General features: G+C 38.2%; 1 protein-coding gene across 13 annotated transcripts in view; it reads left to right on the forward strand.

The window, feature by feature from the left end:
- PTPRK (protein tyrosine phosphatase receptor type K) overlaps positions 1–16,304 on the forward strand; it is a 417,492-nt gene that overhangs the window by 369,621 nt on the left and 31,567 nt on the right. For 5 of the 13 annotated variants that reach the window (XM_074580776.1, XM_074580765.1, XM_074580766.1 and 2 more), the window contains exons 14-16: positions 10,451–10,589; positions 11,707–11,748; positions 13,886–13,915. In XM_074580776.1, the coding sequence (XP_074436877.1) occupies positions 10,451–10,589; positions 11,707–11,748; positions 13,886–13,915 (211 nt within the window). The remainder of the gene's footprint in view (positions 1–10,450; positions 10,590–11,706; positions 11,749–13,885; positions 13,916–16,304) is intronic. The other 8 variants (XM_074580769.1, XM_074580767.1, XM_074580770.1 and 5 more) reach the window with 3 other exon arrangements.

Below are 16,304 nucleotides of genomic sequence, written 5' to 3' on the forward strand. Positions count from 1 at the left end.
GAGAGCCTCAAGAGTTTTGACCAATGCTCTTCAGATGGGAAGATTTTAAAGAGAAGGAAAGTTCTGTGCCATGGGTGTGGCACACCAGTGCATCCCGTGTTGTTTCCCAGCTAGCCTAGTGGACTCTGACAGACACCGAATCATGTCAGGAAAGTGTTGTGTAACTGAAGAAGTGGCAAAAATTTTCGCTAGATGGAAGAATACAATTTATGTGAAAGAAAGCATCTTTGATTCTTTTTGGGTGGTTATATTTACTCTTTCATTTTATTTGAAAAAGTACCAATTTTTATGGGAAACAATATACTGAAGGCTGGCAGTCATGACAGTAGAATCTGGGATACTAATAACCAATGGGTCTATTAAAGACTAGTTTTAGCACTGTATAATCTTTAATCGATGTGGGTTTGGAAAAAATGGGACCTAACTCCAAAGGAAGAATTAACCATTTGCTTTCTTGAATGGGCTTCTGTGTATTTTCTACCTTTTGCCATTCTCAATGGCAAATAATAACCAATGCGTGCTATGAAGTGGAATGGGTTCAAGCTGCAGCAGGGTAGGTTTAGACTGGACATTAGGAAAAAATTCTTCACAGAAAGACTGGTCAGACACTGGAACAGGCTGCCCAGGGAGGTGGTGGAGTCACCATCCCTGAATGTGTTTAAGACTCATTTAGATGTGGTGTTAAGGGATATGGTGTAAGGGAGAACTTTGTAGAGTGGAGTTGATGGTTGGACTCGATGATCCCAAGGGTCTTTTCCAACCTAAATGATTCTATGATTCTATGAAAGACTAGTTTTAACACCGTATAAACTTTTTAATCTGTGTGGGTTTGGTTTATTTGAAAGAATGAAGGAAACACTATTTCTGTTCTTCCACAGTGCCTTTGTCTTTTGATTCCATCCTCAATGTTAATAGCACTGCATTTGATCTAAGATAACTTTTCGCCTTGGGAGTTTCTGTATTTTGAGGTAGTGTGAGTATAGTTTGGGTTGAGAGTTTGCAGTTTTGTGGTGGAGAAGAGTTAAGCTGTCCATGCTTCCTTCAGTATAATTGCACAGGTCTGCAATAACTCTGCAACTCCTTCACTACCAGTAAATTCTCATTTACAATTTTATAGTTGCTTAAATTGGCAGAAGTTACTCACAGAATGTTATTTTCAATAAAAGTAGCAAAATGGAACTTCAGACATTTGAGAGTAATGTTTTTCCCCATAAACCATGTTGTGTGCATATATAAATGATAACGATCATTATAGCATACTTTCTCTACTGAACTTCTTAAATGTTACCTGGTGGAAAGGCACATAAAGATGAGCTTTTGTATATTTGTTACCAAACATTGCTTTTATAGTAATTTTCTTTTCAGTTTAATACTGAGCTAACAGGGCATATAGGAGTCATTGTCAAAACCAGATAATTTCTTAATGCAGTGTTTTGCATAGTTGAAATTTTATAACTAACATCAAGAAAGAATTTATTTTTTACAACACGTTTTTGAAAGCAGGCTGTTTGTTCAGACTAAAACTTGAAAGTTTTTTAATTTGTAATGTGGCCAAACACTAACGTGTTTTTTTTTCCCCCTCCAAAAAAAAGCTAATAAATGACTTCATTACCAAAAGGCGGGCCACCTTTGTACGTTCTGAGGGAAAAATGCTACAGCAGGTCTAACAACATACCCATTGTACACAAGAAGTAATCACAGTGACCTTAAGTGACGGTAACAGTCCATCCAGCAAGTCGTTGCTAAATGGTTGCGATCAGGTGGATCGAAATGTTAGGGGACCATATCTTGACCAATACCCCTTTCCAGAAAATCAAGGGGAAATAGTGGTTTAGATTTCATTGTCAGTCTGATACTTTACAGCATACATGTTAAGTATTTCCACAACATTTTTTTACGTATCCTTTTCAAGGTCTGTTAGTACTCATGCAATGACAAAATGTGCATGAGTCTTTAGACCTCTGCTTCTGTATTGGCTACTGAAGGAACTGCATCAAGTGGCTCATTCTAAAACCAAGACACAGAAAATTAACCAGATTTCAAAATAAAAGAAAATTGCATTAGGTATTTCTCTTAATTTCTCCAACATTTCAAACATGCAACTGTTATAGTATGAGACTGGATATTTTGAAACAAGAATTTAGGATTGTCCACAGTTTGCGTGTTAGGAGATCAGGTTTCTAAAACCTGAGTTCTGGCACGGATTAGGATTTTTTCATGGTAAGGCTGTAGCCTTTGTGGGGTTGGTGACAATTTTGAAATGATGACCTGAGAGGGAACTTCAAAGATTGAAAAAACACAATACTAGAACCCCGAAATACAGTATTCTGATTGCTTTTTAAGATTTGTTCTCATTTGGTTTGAAGGTAAGGCAGGCCAGAAGGAGAGGGGAGAAAAAAGGATGTCTCATGGATTTTCAGGTGTCCAACAGACTAATGAATAGACTCTAATTTATCCATGGGATATATTTCCTTTGTGTAAACCCGATAACATCGTTTGTTCTGTATGTTTTGGAGTTGATGGTTCCAGAGGCAAGCACTTAATGATGTGCTGCAACCAGGAGTTGTCTCCCCTCTCTTGGCCAGTGCTGCTGCAACTCAGGGAAGGGCCGTGTCCCTTCGTCCTTGGAGTTTGCTCTTTGCTTTGAGAGGTGCCGTTTCAGAAGCCTTAGCCCACTTTTTTATCTTGTGTCCTGTCCCAGTTAAAACAACTGAACTAGAAGCTGACAGTGTCACTTCAGCATACACCCCGGTGTAAAATACCTTGTCACCCAGAGCTTTTTGTGCTCTGGGGCTTGCGTCACTGAGCCAGCTCACTTAAAGCTAGCCTAGTTATCTCTACATAAACAGCTGTCTCCTGCATGAGGATAATAACTTGCAAATTAAAAGCCATGCAACCTGTAGATTATAAGAGGCACATCTTTCCCTGTAACCGAATTCCATCCTTGCAGTATTTTCAAAGGCGGTAAAGTGCCTACAAAGTGCATGCACAAGTAGTGCGTCTCAGTGGCAGATGTAGTAGAAATACATCGAAGGCGCTAATCTGCTCTTTCAATGTGACCTGTGGACAGCAGGGCAGAGTGTTGCTGGAACATTGTCTCCTCAGCATTGTTCCTGCTTCGGCTTTGTTCACCCGCACATGTCCGAGGTCTCACAGCTAGCGAGGTGAACAGATTCAGCACTTTCTTCACTTGATACTTCTGAATCTTTTAAGGTCAACTCCTTCATAATTGGTTATAAATTCATGGACATTACTGTTTTCAGAGTAGTCATTGTGCATTTAAATTGTTTCTCAGTGGAACATTGCAAGAGTAAGTCCTCATTAATTTTAGTTTGAGTCCCTAGTAGCAGCGGACACTTGGTTCACATGATTCTGCTTTCCCTGCCGTTTCCTACCAAAGTAGTACCAGTCAATGGACTGATCTGAAAGTCCTGGAGAGTAGTAAAAATGGGACTGATTTTTTTTTTTTAAATTACCTATCACTTATTAAAACAATATATATCTACACTTGTGAAGGCTTAACAATACCAATCAGGAAGCGGTCTTTTATATATAAATGTATATAATATACTGGAATTTCCAGGTCACATTCTCATTCTTATATGGCAAGATATGCTGTTCTAGTTTGCTTAATCAATTAAGAATGCATATAAATATTTATAATCTGCATGTTCATCATTTAAAAAACATCCAGTAGCATAAGTTCAGGGTATTTTTCTGCATTATCTGGAAGCAGGATGTGTAAGCAGGGAGTCATTTGTTTACCCAATACAAAGTTTTTGTGCAGAGCCACCTGTGTGGCTTTCCATACGTAACTTCTACAGTGTCTTATACTATCCCAAGTCTGACTAGAGATTAGCCTGAAGCTGTATTTATTTCACTTTTGCACGTAAGCCATCCTTTGAGAGGGGTCAAAAAGCTTTTTCAGAAGGAGCCATATAGGCCTGTGGAACAGTGTCTCTATCCACTTCTGCAGCAATGACCTTTTATGCAGACAACAGTGGTATCTAATTTTTTTCGTACGAGCACTTAATTTATAATATCACAAAGCTTTGGGGCCTTGAGGACCCCCTCTGTTAAGCATAGCTGGTAGCTTTTGCAATGCCTCCCCCTTTCCCCTGGAAAGGACAAAGATGGGCGCAGTATATCGCAACACAAAGTGAGGCAGCAGATTGTATCTAAGCATCACCTCACTACCCTCCTCTTTCAGGATGGGTGTGGAGAAGAGGCTGGTGGTGCCGGGCATCCCCCTTTTCACCAGCACAGCCTGTTCAGCTCTTTTCCTTGGGGCAGCCGTGGACCCTGGTTACCATGGTGACCGGGATGAACCTGACACTTCAAAGCACAGCTCGGGGAATCACGTTTTCGGTTCATGATCAAATACAATTTTTCTTTTTAATAATGCTACCCTACAAAGCTGTAATTTAGACTCCTGGAAGCAGCGGCTTAGATGTACCTAAACTCTAGTGAATTTCTAGCATGCCTTCATCTCCCAGAAACTGCACTCCAAAAGAGAAGCTCTTTGGAAGATGTAGAGAAGGCAGAATGTGGGGATTCCTTTCCCAGTAAATGTATCTCCAGCTTTCAACCTGAAAAAGAAAAATCTTAGAGAGGCCAACGGTGTACCAAACTGACTCACATGAGGGCATCTGTAAGGCCTCATGAATCGTGTGCATAGTTTGCTGGAACAAGTTGAACATCCCGTCTCCCCCATCCCTGCAAAAGCACATTGAAGTGTTTTCATCAAATAGCACCATCTGAGACTTTTTTTTTAAATGTAATTGAGCTAAAAGGGGTTATGGATCTTCTCTCTCTGATCTTGAATTTATTAATTAACTTTCAGACTTCTAAAAATGTCCTTAATTGCACAATGATTATCATTCTAGCAAAGCAGAAACAAAGCAAAACCGATGGAGACAGAACGATCTTTCTGGACAGATGATTAAAACACAGGGCAGACCAATCTGAAACAAAATATTAATCAGAGAATCTCGCTTAGTTTCTCAAAGAGCCCTTTTCTCAGGTGGTAGACTGACATATCACCAGAGCGGGCTGGAACTGCAGTTTCATTTGATGTTATCCTGATGTTACCTTGTTGAACTCATTCAGACGTCATTCCTGGTTTTAATTAAAAGTTTTGAATGCCACATAACAAAGGTGCAGAACAGATTATCTCAAGCAGAGCTATTTTGAATATCAAGCTATGCAGCAATAAGACCAGTTTCTGAGCATTCAAAGATCTGCCACAAACAGAAATTAACATTCAAAGAAAATGCAGCATAATAAAATAGCAGCTTTAATCATGCGTGAAACAGAGTTTCTTCCCTTGCTCACACAAAGGAAACCCAGTATAAAATGCTACGAATGTTAGGAGAGTCAAACGGTATGGTGAGAAGGTTACATATAAAATCTTGTTCAAAACCTCTGATTTAAAAGCTGTCTTTTAGGAGGCTGGCTGTTCTCTGAGTGGTACCTTACAAGCAGCCCTGCAAAATCCTACCAGAATTTTCTGCTTGAATAATTTTGTTTGGATGAGCGAGTAGAATATCATTATCTTGATTCCAGCACCATCTCCTTAGGAAGGTGTAGGTGAATAGATTTTGTGCTGAGTCTCATAAATTCTCTGACAATTTTGCAAGACCGTGTGTAAATTCTCAGGCACAGAAGGAAGGAGAAGACAGGAAAGCAATATGTGCCGTGACTGGATTCCTTATGCCACGGTATACTTTAAGTATGAATATTATACATACACTCAGTTTTAGAAATAGATATTGGATTTTTAGGTGTATTTGATTAAAAACAAGGTAAAAAAATTAAAGGATTAAGTACATCAGGAAATTGTATGAATAAGATGAATAAGAATACCTCTTCACTATTAGAATTTTACTATCCCGGAGAGTGCTAGCGATCCTGGTCTAATTTAGGGCTGTTCACAGTTGAACTTCATGCTGTTGATCATGGAAGTCAACTGATTTAATATTGCCCTTAAGTATCTATGAAAACAAGGAAAACTACTTGTTATATGGTGACTATCATTGCCAATGTGCAAAGCCAGAATCACTAGATCGAGTTATTTTATGAACTTTGTGAATGGGACTGTGGAATATGATTGCTGTTACTGTTCATTAGTTCAGAAGAAAGGTGAGTGGATAAATTCCTAAATCTAGTGTTCTTCTCCCAGTCCAGCTCATAAATCTTCCGTGTAGGCAGCTATTCTTAAATGGGGGAAAAATGTAGTTATCTCTCAGTTTCAGATCAGAAACTCTTGCAAATTTTATGCAAAATGACTTTGCAGTGGTTGAAAACTGTAGCATTGTCTCTTCTTAGATTTACAGGGTCAAATTGTGAAAAATATAATAATAAGCAAGGATATTGTAAAAATTAACACTTAATTGAAGGTCTGCTAGAGTAAGGCTGGCCAAAGGAATTGGTAGCCAATAGAGTCCATTTTCGTATGATCATCATTCCGTTACCACACAAGGTTCTTTTTCAAATCGATAAATTACCGTTTAATACAGATTGCCATTCAAGATATAAGAAAGGATTGCAGGACTAGATTACTAAAAAGGAATGCTAGGAATTAGTAAAGCAAGTGTTTTTATAATTTAATTTTAGACCATTTTTACCTTGTTTAGAAATAAATAGTAGCTAACTCCCAATTATCAAAATAATTCAAATTTTATCTACTGTATCTCTACAATTTAGAGAGAAGGATGTTGTGGGGGCCCATGTCAAAGGCTTACAGAAGTCAAGATAGATGACATCAGTAGCTCTTCCCTTGTCTAGTCATGTGGTCACTCCATCATAGAAGGCCATTAGGTTAGTCAGGCAAGATTTGCTCTTGGTGAAGCCTTGGTTAGTTGTGTTGCTTTGTTTGGCAAAACCAGCAGATCAGCTGGTAGAAAAGCCACTTCAGAGAAAGAAAATTCCTGAGAGTCTTGTTGTCTAAAGGATAGAGAGCAAATTCTCAGAATAAGCAGAAGTTCTCTTGCTGCTGTAGTCCTTGTGCAATCAGCAACCAGGAGACACTGACTTATAAGTTTAACACACAGGCACACGGTTTCTATGTTTCTGTCCTTTGGTTGCGTATGTGTAAGCTCATACATGCTGATTACAATGCACTTTCAACTATCAAAACTAAAACACAAGTAATATGAAATACTTTCATATTCATGTTTCATTAAATGATTCTATGCTACATTCAATGGCTTCCTCAAACGAATATACTTTACTGCATACCATGCACATACACATAAATAATAGGTTACAGTGTGATTTATATCTATAATTGCTCTCATAGTGCCCAAATGTAACATTTAGTCTAGAGAATGCATATATTATCTGTTGCTGGAAACATACATATAATAATTCTGGCTTCATTTAAGTCAAAAGCAATTTTTCTGTTGATACTGAGGAGAGGGGTAGCATTTTGGATACAGGAGACTCAACTGCTGGTTATGTGCTTGCTTAGTCTATGACTATTCAATATAATTTTTCTCCACTAATTTAGGACTCTGGTACATTTCTAGAGGGCACCAGCTTTATCTCATAAGCAGCATTAAAGTTCCTGGAATGAGTTACTGTCTTTTCCTTCAAACCCTTTAGTGTAGGGAAACCAGAATACATGGACAAGCAGTTGACATCCTCCTGGCTTTCCACCATTGTTCTAAACGCTTGGACAGAGCTGCATTTTGAGCAGTTACTGGTGATAAAACACCAGTGCCTAAGTTAGGCAAAGAAGTAAACTCCCTCAGTAACCGTTCCTGCAGATTTTCTGAGAAGTGAATAGTTGTTTCTCTAAGGTAACTTTTCTGAATGAAATAACATTGTGAATGGTCAAGCAACAATTTTAAACAGGGCTCCGAGAAGCACCTATGTTGCAGCTTTCTCTATCAAGCAATAAAGGTCCTATCTTTCTCCAGGGAAGTGCGAGACAGATCTCTCATTCTTTCCTCTCTCTCATCTCTCACTAATACTCCTGTGAAAATACCACCGTCCTGATCAAGGTTCAAAGCCTGTACTTCCGGATGGTTTTTTGAGCCTTCAACTTTTGACGTGTGTCTTCAGGTCACATCCAATCTTTGTGATTCCTATCTTGAAATCTCTCAAAAAATCTAGCCTTAAATCTCCATCCACACAACTAAATCTCTTGCCCAAGCCTTGGTTATTTTGCAGCTTGAGTAGTTCTTACCTTTGCTAGGTCAGAGCTACCCACCTGCACTCACGTTGTACTCATGGTGATTCCAGACACAGCGAGTGTCCAGCTCCTGCATACTGCCCTCTCTACCCTTCCCACATCTTTGCTGTTTCTCCGTACCCCATACAGAGAACATGAGGGTTTTTTTCCCCGTTGGCATGTAAAGCCATTTATATTTTAGCTTTGATTGGTCTTTTTGACTCTACTGATTGGCCTTTTGGCTCTACTGCTTATCAAATGTCCATTCGTGTTTGTCACATGCAGCCCAGCTAATAGTAGACTGGGAGCTGATTCATTTTAAGCATTGAGAATCTCAAAAAACTTCTTCCAGTTCCACCTCAAAAGTCATCCCCCTCATTTCCTCTGCTAGACAGCATCATATGTGTAACTGGCATTAATTCTAGCTTGTGTGTATGTGTTGCATATATGAGGCTACATGTACACACACCCCTTACCTGATCCTGGCTCTTACCCCTAGAAGCCTCAACAACATGCATAGTACAAACACAATATATAGTATTGAGTCCACATAGGTTATGTGTGCAAGTGTGCATACAGGCATGTATTTATTTACACAAAGGAGGAAGCATTTAGTATTTCTCAGCAGATAGAGTTCAAGCTGTAGGGGAGAGAGATGATTATGATGATGAAGTCTTATGATGATGATTAAGTTTTATGATTAAAGCACTGCCAGATCTCTCGCTGTCTGCCTGGCTCTCGCATGGGTGTCTGGAAGAGAGCACGTTCCTAATGCAGAAGGTTGTTCTGAGGGCAAGTTGTTAGTGATTCAGATAGAGATGGAGGATACAGAAATAAGTTATAAAGAGTGATTTTAAACACCAGCAGGGTCCTACCCTCAAAAGGCAATATGGGTTCCTGCACATGGAACACAAGTAGAAATGGTCTGAGTAATGTGGTTAAAACCAGAAAGTATTAGATACCAGTTATCCCCGGTGCTGACTACACTGGCTTTCTGAAAGGCCCATGGAACAGCTTTGTGGGGGAGTGATAGTCTTTCTCTGGTGTGGCGTCACCTCGTTTTTCGTTCTGCTTGTTTTGCTCGTCTGTTGAGACACCTTCTAGTTTCAGAGTAAAGAACATTTTCTGTGTAATGACATAGGCATGATGGTACCAACAGCTTGTAACTACTCCACGTGCAGCTGCTGTGAGGGGGCAGAGGTTAAGTGGCATCTGCTGCACGCCGGGTGGAGTGCCAGAGAGGGAAGGTCAGAGAGAGAGAGAGAAAGCAACCACGTGTACCCATCCCTGCCTGTGAGCAGGGAAAGGCCAAGTGCTAACCACAGACCTCGAAAGTAAGAACCAGAGAACTGAAGAGCCGTTTTCTATTTTACAAGTAAACACCTCATGGCATTTTACCCCTGGCTGCAACCTATTTATATTTTTTTATATTTTTGCCAGGCTGAAAAACCCCATGTTCCTGATCCTTTGTATGCCAGGCTGCAATGCAAAGAGGTGCAGACTGAATGCCTGTGCGCTTTCATATATATTCTGTTTCCCTCTCTGCTGTAACCTGTGGCTTCAGCCCACTCAGCTGTGTTACGGAGTGGTTTCATCTCTCTGTAGGACAGTGATTTTTTTTATTTTTTTTTCCGGGCCTGTAAACAGAAATAAAACTACTGCTGACTTTAGGCTTGGCTTTGTGGATGGCCTTATTTGGAGAATCAAAATTCCCAGTAGAGTGCAGATCTCAGGCTAGATGCTGTAAGGTGAACGAATATACAAAGGCTGCCTGAAATTGGATGAAGGAGAGAAGGACTAGAGTTTAGGGTGCTGGCTGCAGATTAGAAAAGAGAGATTAATGTACTGTTTGTGAGTTAATGTAATCTCATTAGTCAATGTTAAATATTCCATATTTAATATCTGAAAAAATAACATTAAAGGAAGTAATGATGATTTAGTTGATAGATTGTCTCTGCTTTATCTTCTGCTTTGTAATACAGTAACCTGTTTGGAAATCCAGATGCATATACGCTTCTGTATATGAGAAGTTATATATATGCACATGTATACACGCATAAATAGTCATATACTTGGTGTTGCAAGTGTATGGCATATAGATTGAAATTTATGACTTGTCTGTATACACATGTGTAGATGTATAAACACATGATGCATGTATCTATATTCTCGTTACTGTATTAAAACACAAACATAATTGGAATTATCACCAGTGATGTTTTTCATGTCTCTAGCGCTTACACGTTTAAGCCACTTCTTTTTTGATTCCTTTAGCAGCAGCAACAGAAGAACCTGAGGTGATTCCAGATCCAGCTAAGCAAACAGATCGAGTGGTGAAAATAGCAGGAATAAGTGCTGGAATTCTGGTATTCATCCTGCTTCTCCTTGTTGTCATATTGATTGTCAAAAAAAGGTAAGAAAATGATCTCTGCCGGTCTCTCTTATTTTTCCCTCCATTTCAAACAACAATAACTAAATGCGTATTTTTTACAGGTCATTAAAAAAAAAATGTTTCAGGACCAGTAGCTCTCATCAGCTTTCGGATGAGTTTTGTGTTTCCTGTTGTTTTCACTGTGATTTTTATGATGGATTTAAAGAGACGATAACTTTATATTTGGGATCCAATAGCTATACCTTTTCTCATACTTATTTCCAAGTAATTTTAAGTTCCAGTTAGAGTAATATACAGAATATTGAAATGGGCAGAATTTAAATTCATGGAGCCTTTTTTTTAAAGCAAAAAATAAAATAACAACTTACTGCACTTCTCATGTTGTAGTCACCTAATGAATTTGATTTTCTATATGCAGCTCTAATGAGTTATTTGTATCTGTATGTTATCCAACTTGCAAAATAATGTAATTTTATACCTCTATTTATGCTCTTGTAAACCTGGAGTTTTTTTCTTAAAAGTCGTACCACATCGCTGTAAAATTATCTAGTGAGTCCTTAGTGCATGAAATTGTTTAAAAGTGTGTTAATTTGAATGAATTTTAATTTTGTTAGTGCTTTCTTAGACAGTAAGCAATATCGCCATCTTCTGGCATTGTAAATGCTAACTCCGCATCCAAACGCTCCTACCTATAGTAAATTGTGCTACGCCATTGCTCGGTCAGTTTTTAAGTCTCGACTTCCCAGTTGTTGCAACTCTTTTAACCTGGCATAAAAGTTTATTATATGGCTCTATAAATGCGTAGTTCTAGCATCGAAACCAATTCCTCTCTTTCTGCACCCCCCCCTTCCTCCCCTTCCCTGGCGGGTCCCCTTCGCAGGGCACAGGCTGATTTCTCTTGGGTAGAATGAGGGCTTTGTCTTCCAGTGGTGTGCGCATTGCGTTCCTTGCCTTTTGCCGGTCTTAACGAAAAGTCTATTTGTAAATGTTGCGAATATTCCTCTGAAATAGAGCTTGCTATTATTTTTAAAGATTAAGAAAAAAATTAAAATTGTACCTAAGATCATTCTATATGTTATAATTACTGGTTTGCATTAGATTTTTTTAATTTATTGCCTCTTTACAATTATCCCTGGAGATATATAACTTGGAGAAGAAACGTCTGCATTAGAAACATTAGGTATGCTTATAGTGTTCTGTGTTAGTTAGCTACATATGTGATTTTTCCCAAAAGTGCTTTTACTTTTCTCTGTTGTTTACCTCTGTGGTTGAGAATTAACACATATGCAAAAGGTCCAACTCATCATCTGCAAAAAGGACATATAGTCAGCTAATTTTCTTTATTTACACAACTTCTGAAAAACAAACCAAAAGTTGTTTTTCAGATTTCGGGAAGAAATCTCTGTTTTATAGCTTTATTGCAAGGTATGTGCTGAGGAGTATCATCTCAGTGCGTGTTGCAGTGGTCCCCTTATATCTAATAGAAGACTCTGTGTGTGTGTGCATGCGTGCGTGTGAGAGAGCCTGTCTACCACTATATAATGTCAGTCACATCCAGATGGGATTGACTAGTTTTGCAGGTAATAACAACAACAACAAAAGCTTAAAATTCAATGTGTTAATTTTTCCTAGCCTTTTTACCTCTTGCATTCAGAGTCCTTCTAGATTCAGACTTTCACTGTTGAATTGTTTGCTGACAGTAAGTTAATTATGTCCATGAAATGATATTTTAAAATTTCCCCTTTCCCCCCCTTCCCTTCTCTGAACCTGTGAAGGCAGTACCCTCTTAGGAATGATACTTGATCATCATTCTAAAGCACATAACATTTCTAAACTGCTGTACTATTTTGTATGCAAAATAGGTGAGAAATTAACCTGTTTAATGAATCTTTAATGTTTGGCAATTTTTCATCATGATAGTTTAATTGGTTGTCTATCGCATGTGTTATAGGTGTGCCATTCCTCCCCCCACCTTAGGGAAAATGGGCAGGCTTTTTTAAATACCAGCTTTAGTCAAGATCTCTTTGAAAAAGCATAGAAAACCTTTGTATACCTGAGCTAATCCAGTCCATCTAGTGAATCAGGGCAATTCACATAATGAAGCCAGGAACAGCTGTAAAAACTCGTGACACATTCACACGTACATAAACACTCTTCACTTAGTTGTGGGACTGAAAACCGATCTGTTTGAATCATCTTCTGTAGTGTACATATTCAGTGATCCATTATGTAGTATCCCTTTTGGTACCTGAATTGACCACAGCTTATTACACGGAAAAGTCAATAAAAAAAAAATGGTTTCTGCATTTTCATTGGTTTATTAAGTTGTATGCGCAGCCATCGCTATCTCAATCTGATTAAATGCAGCATTATATTTTATTGAAAAACGGAGTACTAAGCAGTTTTGTTCACGAGCTTGAGATGTTTTAGGCTTTGCCTGATCATTTTGTACAAATTGAAGTTTTCCCGAATGAAGCTCTTTACAGCTCTTACAGAGTTTTACTGGAGTAATCAAACCAGCTAAGAAAAGGGATACTGCATCTTTAACAAGCAATGCCATTTTTATTTTCTAAGTCATTGTTGGACTATTTCCAAACGTCCTTCATTTCCTTCCATTTGTTTACCTTCCATATTTTTAACGCTTAGCATGACTACATCAGCATTTCCAGTCGTAAGATTTTAAAATAGAAAACATATGTTTGCATTCAGGACATGTGTGGTATATATGTCAGTACACACATATCTGTTGTAAACGTGTGTTCTTTGAAATGTGTGTACTCATATAGCTACATATCGTACGCATACAAACATATATGTATACACCTGTGTACCGATAAAGATGTTAAAATGAATGACATTAAATTTGTTTTCTGATTAAATGTTTTTATTCATGCAATCTTTAGTTTTTTGTAACTGAAAAGTAAAAAGCATATTTACTGTGCAAGATTTGTACACAGCTGTTTGTTTGTCATGACATCTAGGTGGTAATCATTATATTATGCTGAACTGCATGTTGAAAACACACAATCCATTTAATTTTCAAATTTTTTGGCAATAAATGAAATCTCAGCATGTAATTTTCTCAAGCGATCTTTCTAAAAACCAAATCATTTTTATATGCTAGTGTATTTTTTTTTAATTGCATGGCAAAGTAAGGCTAGTTTGTGCATGAGCAAGTTGAAATGCTAACCAAAGAAACATTAATTTTTCAATTTTTTTTTTAAACGCACATTTCTCTGCTTTATTGAATGTGACAGAGTCACGCTTTTCATTCACCATTGCTTCTCTTTTTCCACTGTCTGTGATTTGCTTGCCAGGAGGAGCTACTATTCTTACTCCTACTATCTGTAAGTAGAATACGGGTGACTTACTATTTTACATGTTTTAAAGATGCAGTATCCCTTTTTAAAAAAGAAAAACAGTTTATATAATTTTCCCAAAGTTTTATTGATAATTACCTTCCTTTATTCTCAGGCTTGAAAAAATTGCTCATATCATTCATTGTTCCTGTTACTCTTACCCTGTTTTTTTTTAAAGGGATATTGTATTTCTAACTGTATATTGAGACTTTGGCTTTTTTGCTACAGTTTTTCCCATAACTATCATTTTAGCTTATTGTAATCATAATTTAATTTGCATTATGATTCACAGCGACACATCACACTAAGGAAAAAACCCTCTTTTCCCCTTTCCTAGCCAGAGAACTGTGCTTGTAAATCACAAGTTGTTCTTTCTTAGCTTATCAGTTACCAGGAGTGATCCTGTGCAGCACTTGTCCTACACAGATCGTAGGCAGATACCAGACTTTTATAATTAGGTCCGTGCCCTCCCAATGGTAGAACAACAATATGTCTGCCTCTATGGCACCAACTTTTTTTCTTTTTTTTTGTTTTGTTTTGTTTTGGGTTTTGCTAGAAATATTTTTTGTGAAGTGGTCTGCATCTGTGGCTTGTAAGGTGCTTTGCATCCACATTTTAAAGTGGGGATCTTGCTTTATGACACTGGTTTGCATCAAGATTTGCTTCATTGAAGCAAAGTTGACTTTCTTTATACATCTGACCAAATTAATTTTTGTAAGGGCTGCAGCGGTTTTGGCTGTGATTGAGCCAAGCAGTTACACACATTCTTAATTTTAAATAAACGTATAAAGCCCTTGACTTCAGAGAGGTTCCAAAATGCACTCAAGTGCTTTGATGAACCGGTGGTGTCTGATAATGATGCTCTTCCACATTTTTAAGCAGATTAGTTGGCTTCTTTAAACAAACTTAAAAATAATTTAAAAAAAGCTAAGCTGGCTTAGCTAACTGCCATTCTCTGGTTTATTGTGACAAATTATAATTTCCTTGTTAAATAACAATTGTTTCAGCTCCAGATAATTAACCGCACAGTTTCATCCAATGATGGAGCACTTTTCCCCTCCAGCTCCCACTGATACACCCACCTGCGCAGGTTCACCCAAATGGATCCTTTAGCAGATAATGAGAATCATTTACACTTTCTGTCAGCCTCAAGTACTTTAACCTAACGGTTTTCTTACATCTCCCGAAGCATAGATTGCATGCGCCTTTAGCCTAGTGAGGGAAGGGAAAAAAGAAAGGAAAAAGAAGTCGTCAAACCCGGAGGGAGCCAGGAGATACTGAACAATGAAGCTGTCCTCCCATTCCCCGGCAGCTTTGGGTTGCGGTGCTACAACACAATGGGCCTTTTTAGGAGTTGAAGCAGAACATAAGAATTGGAAAGTAGCTACTGTAATAAGCTAATAACTCGAAAGCCTCAATCGCTGTTGATTTATTTAGCATAGCTAGCAAGTTTTGTTACAAAGTGATACTTCAAAGAAGGGCTTAATATAGTCGAGAGATGAGATGTAATAGTCTTTGTTCCGTTTCTGAGGTGGCCTTAGAAAAAGGCAATCTTCATTGTATAGAGACTATCTGAAAGGCTTTGAAACTTAAAAAAGCAGTCTGAACGAGAAACGCCATTTTTGTGTAAGTTTCTGTAGTACTGAGAACCAGTTATACAGCTCAGGCAGTTTCACTCCTGGAAGTTCATTTGCAGGGCCAGAGTATCATTTAAACCAACTTTTCTTAAGTAAATCAGAATGTGTGGAGTAAATATATAAAATAAAGTATCTTAAGGGGGACAACCAACTGTCACTGGCTTTTTAGTTTTCACTGAACAACTGATACACACAGAACCCTCATGGACACCACAAGGGTTTGATGAAAAAATGATACGTTTGGGATTTTTGTAGTGAGGGGGTTATTGAGTAGCCATTTTCCAACTAGCCTCTCTGTAAATGGGTAGAAAAAAGGAGGGGGGGATGGGACGACGACAATGATGCACAAAATAAGGAGATGAGTCTGATTGGGGAAAGAATCTTTGTTACTCTCAGGAGCGCTTTGTCCATCTATATTCTACTTTGTGGCCCCTTATTGGGAACCAGGACTATTAACTTAAGAAACAATCCTCTAACATTTTCTTAAATATACAAAAACATGAAGTGCTTCCTGCCCTAGAGAGTGGTGAATGTCCTTTCTGGTGGATGTTCCCAGGACTTAACAAATAAACACTAATATTCTTTTTGTCTTCTATTAGAGTGTGGCACAGAATATTAAAAGTTATCCGAGAATAGAGGAAGAGCAAGCAGTCCTTTTAGTAAGAGAACTGTAAGACAAACACTGTCTAAACAGTTAACAGGATATTTGATGATATTTTATGCGTGAGAAGCTGGTGAAG

This window comes from Larus michahellis, chromosome 3, assembly GCF_964199755.1.
Source record: "Larus michahellis chromosome 3, bLarMic1.1, whole genome shotgun sequence".
NCBI classification, from domain to species: Eukaryota; Metazoa; Chordata; class Aves; order Charadriiformes; family Laridae; genus Larus; species Larus michahellis.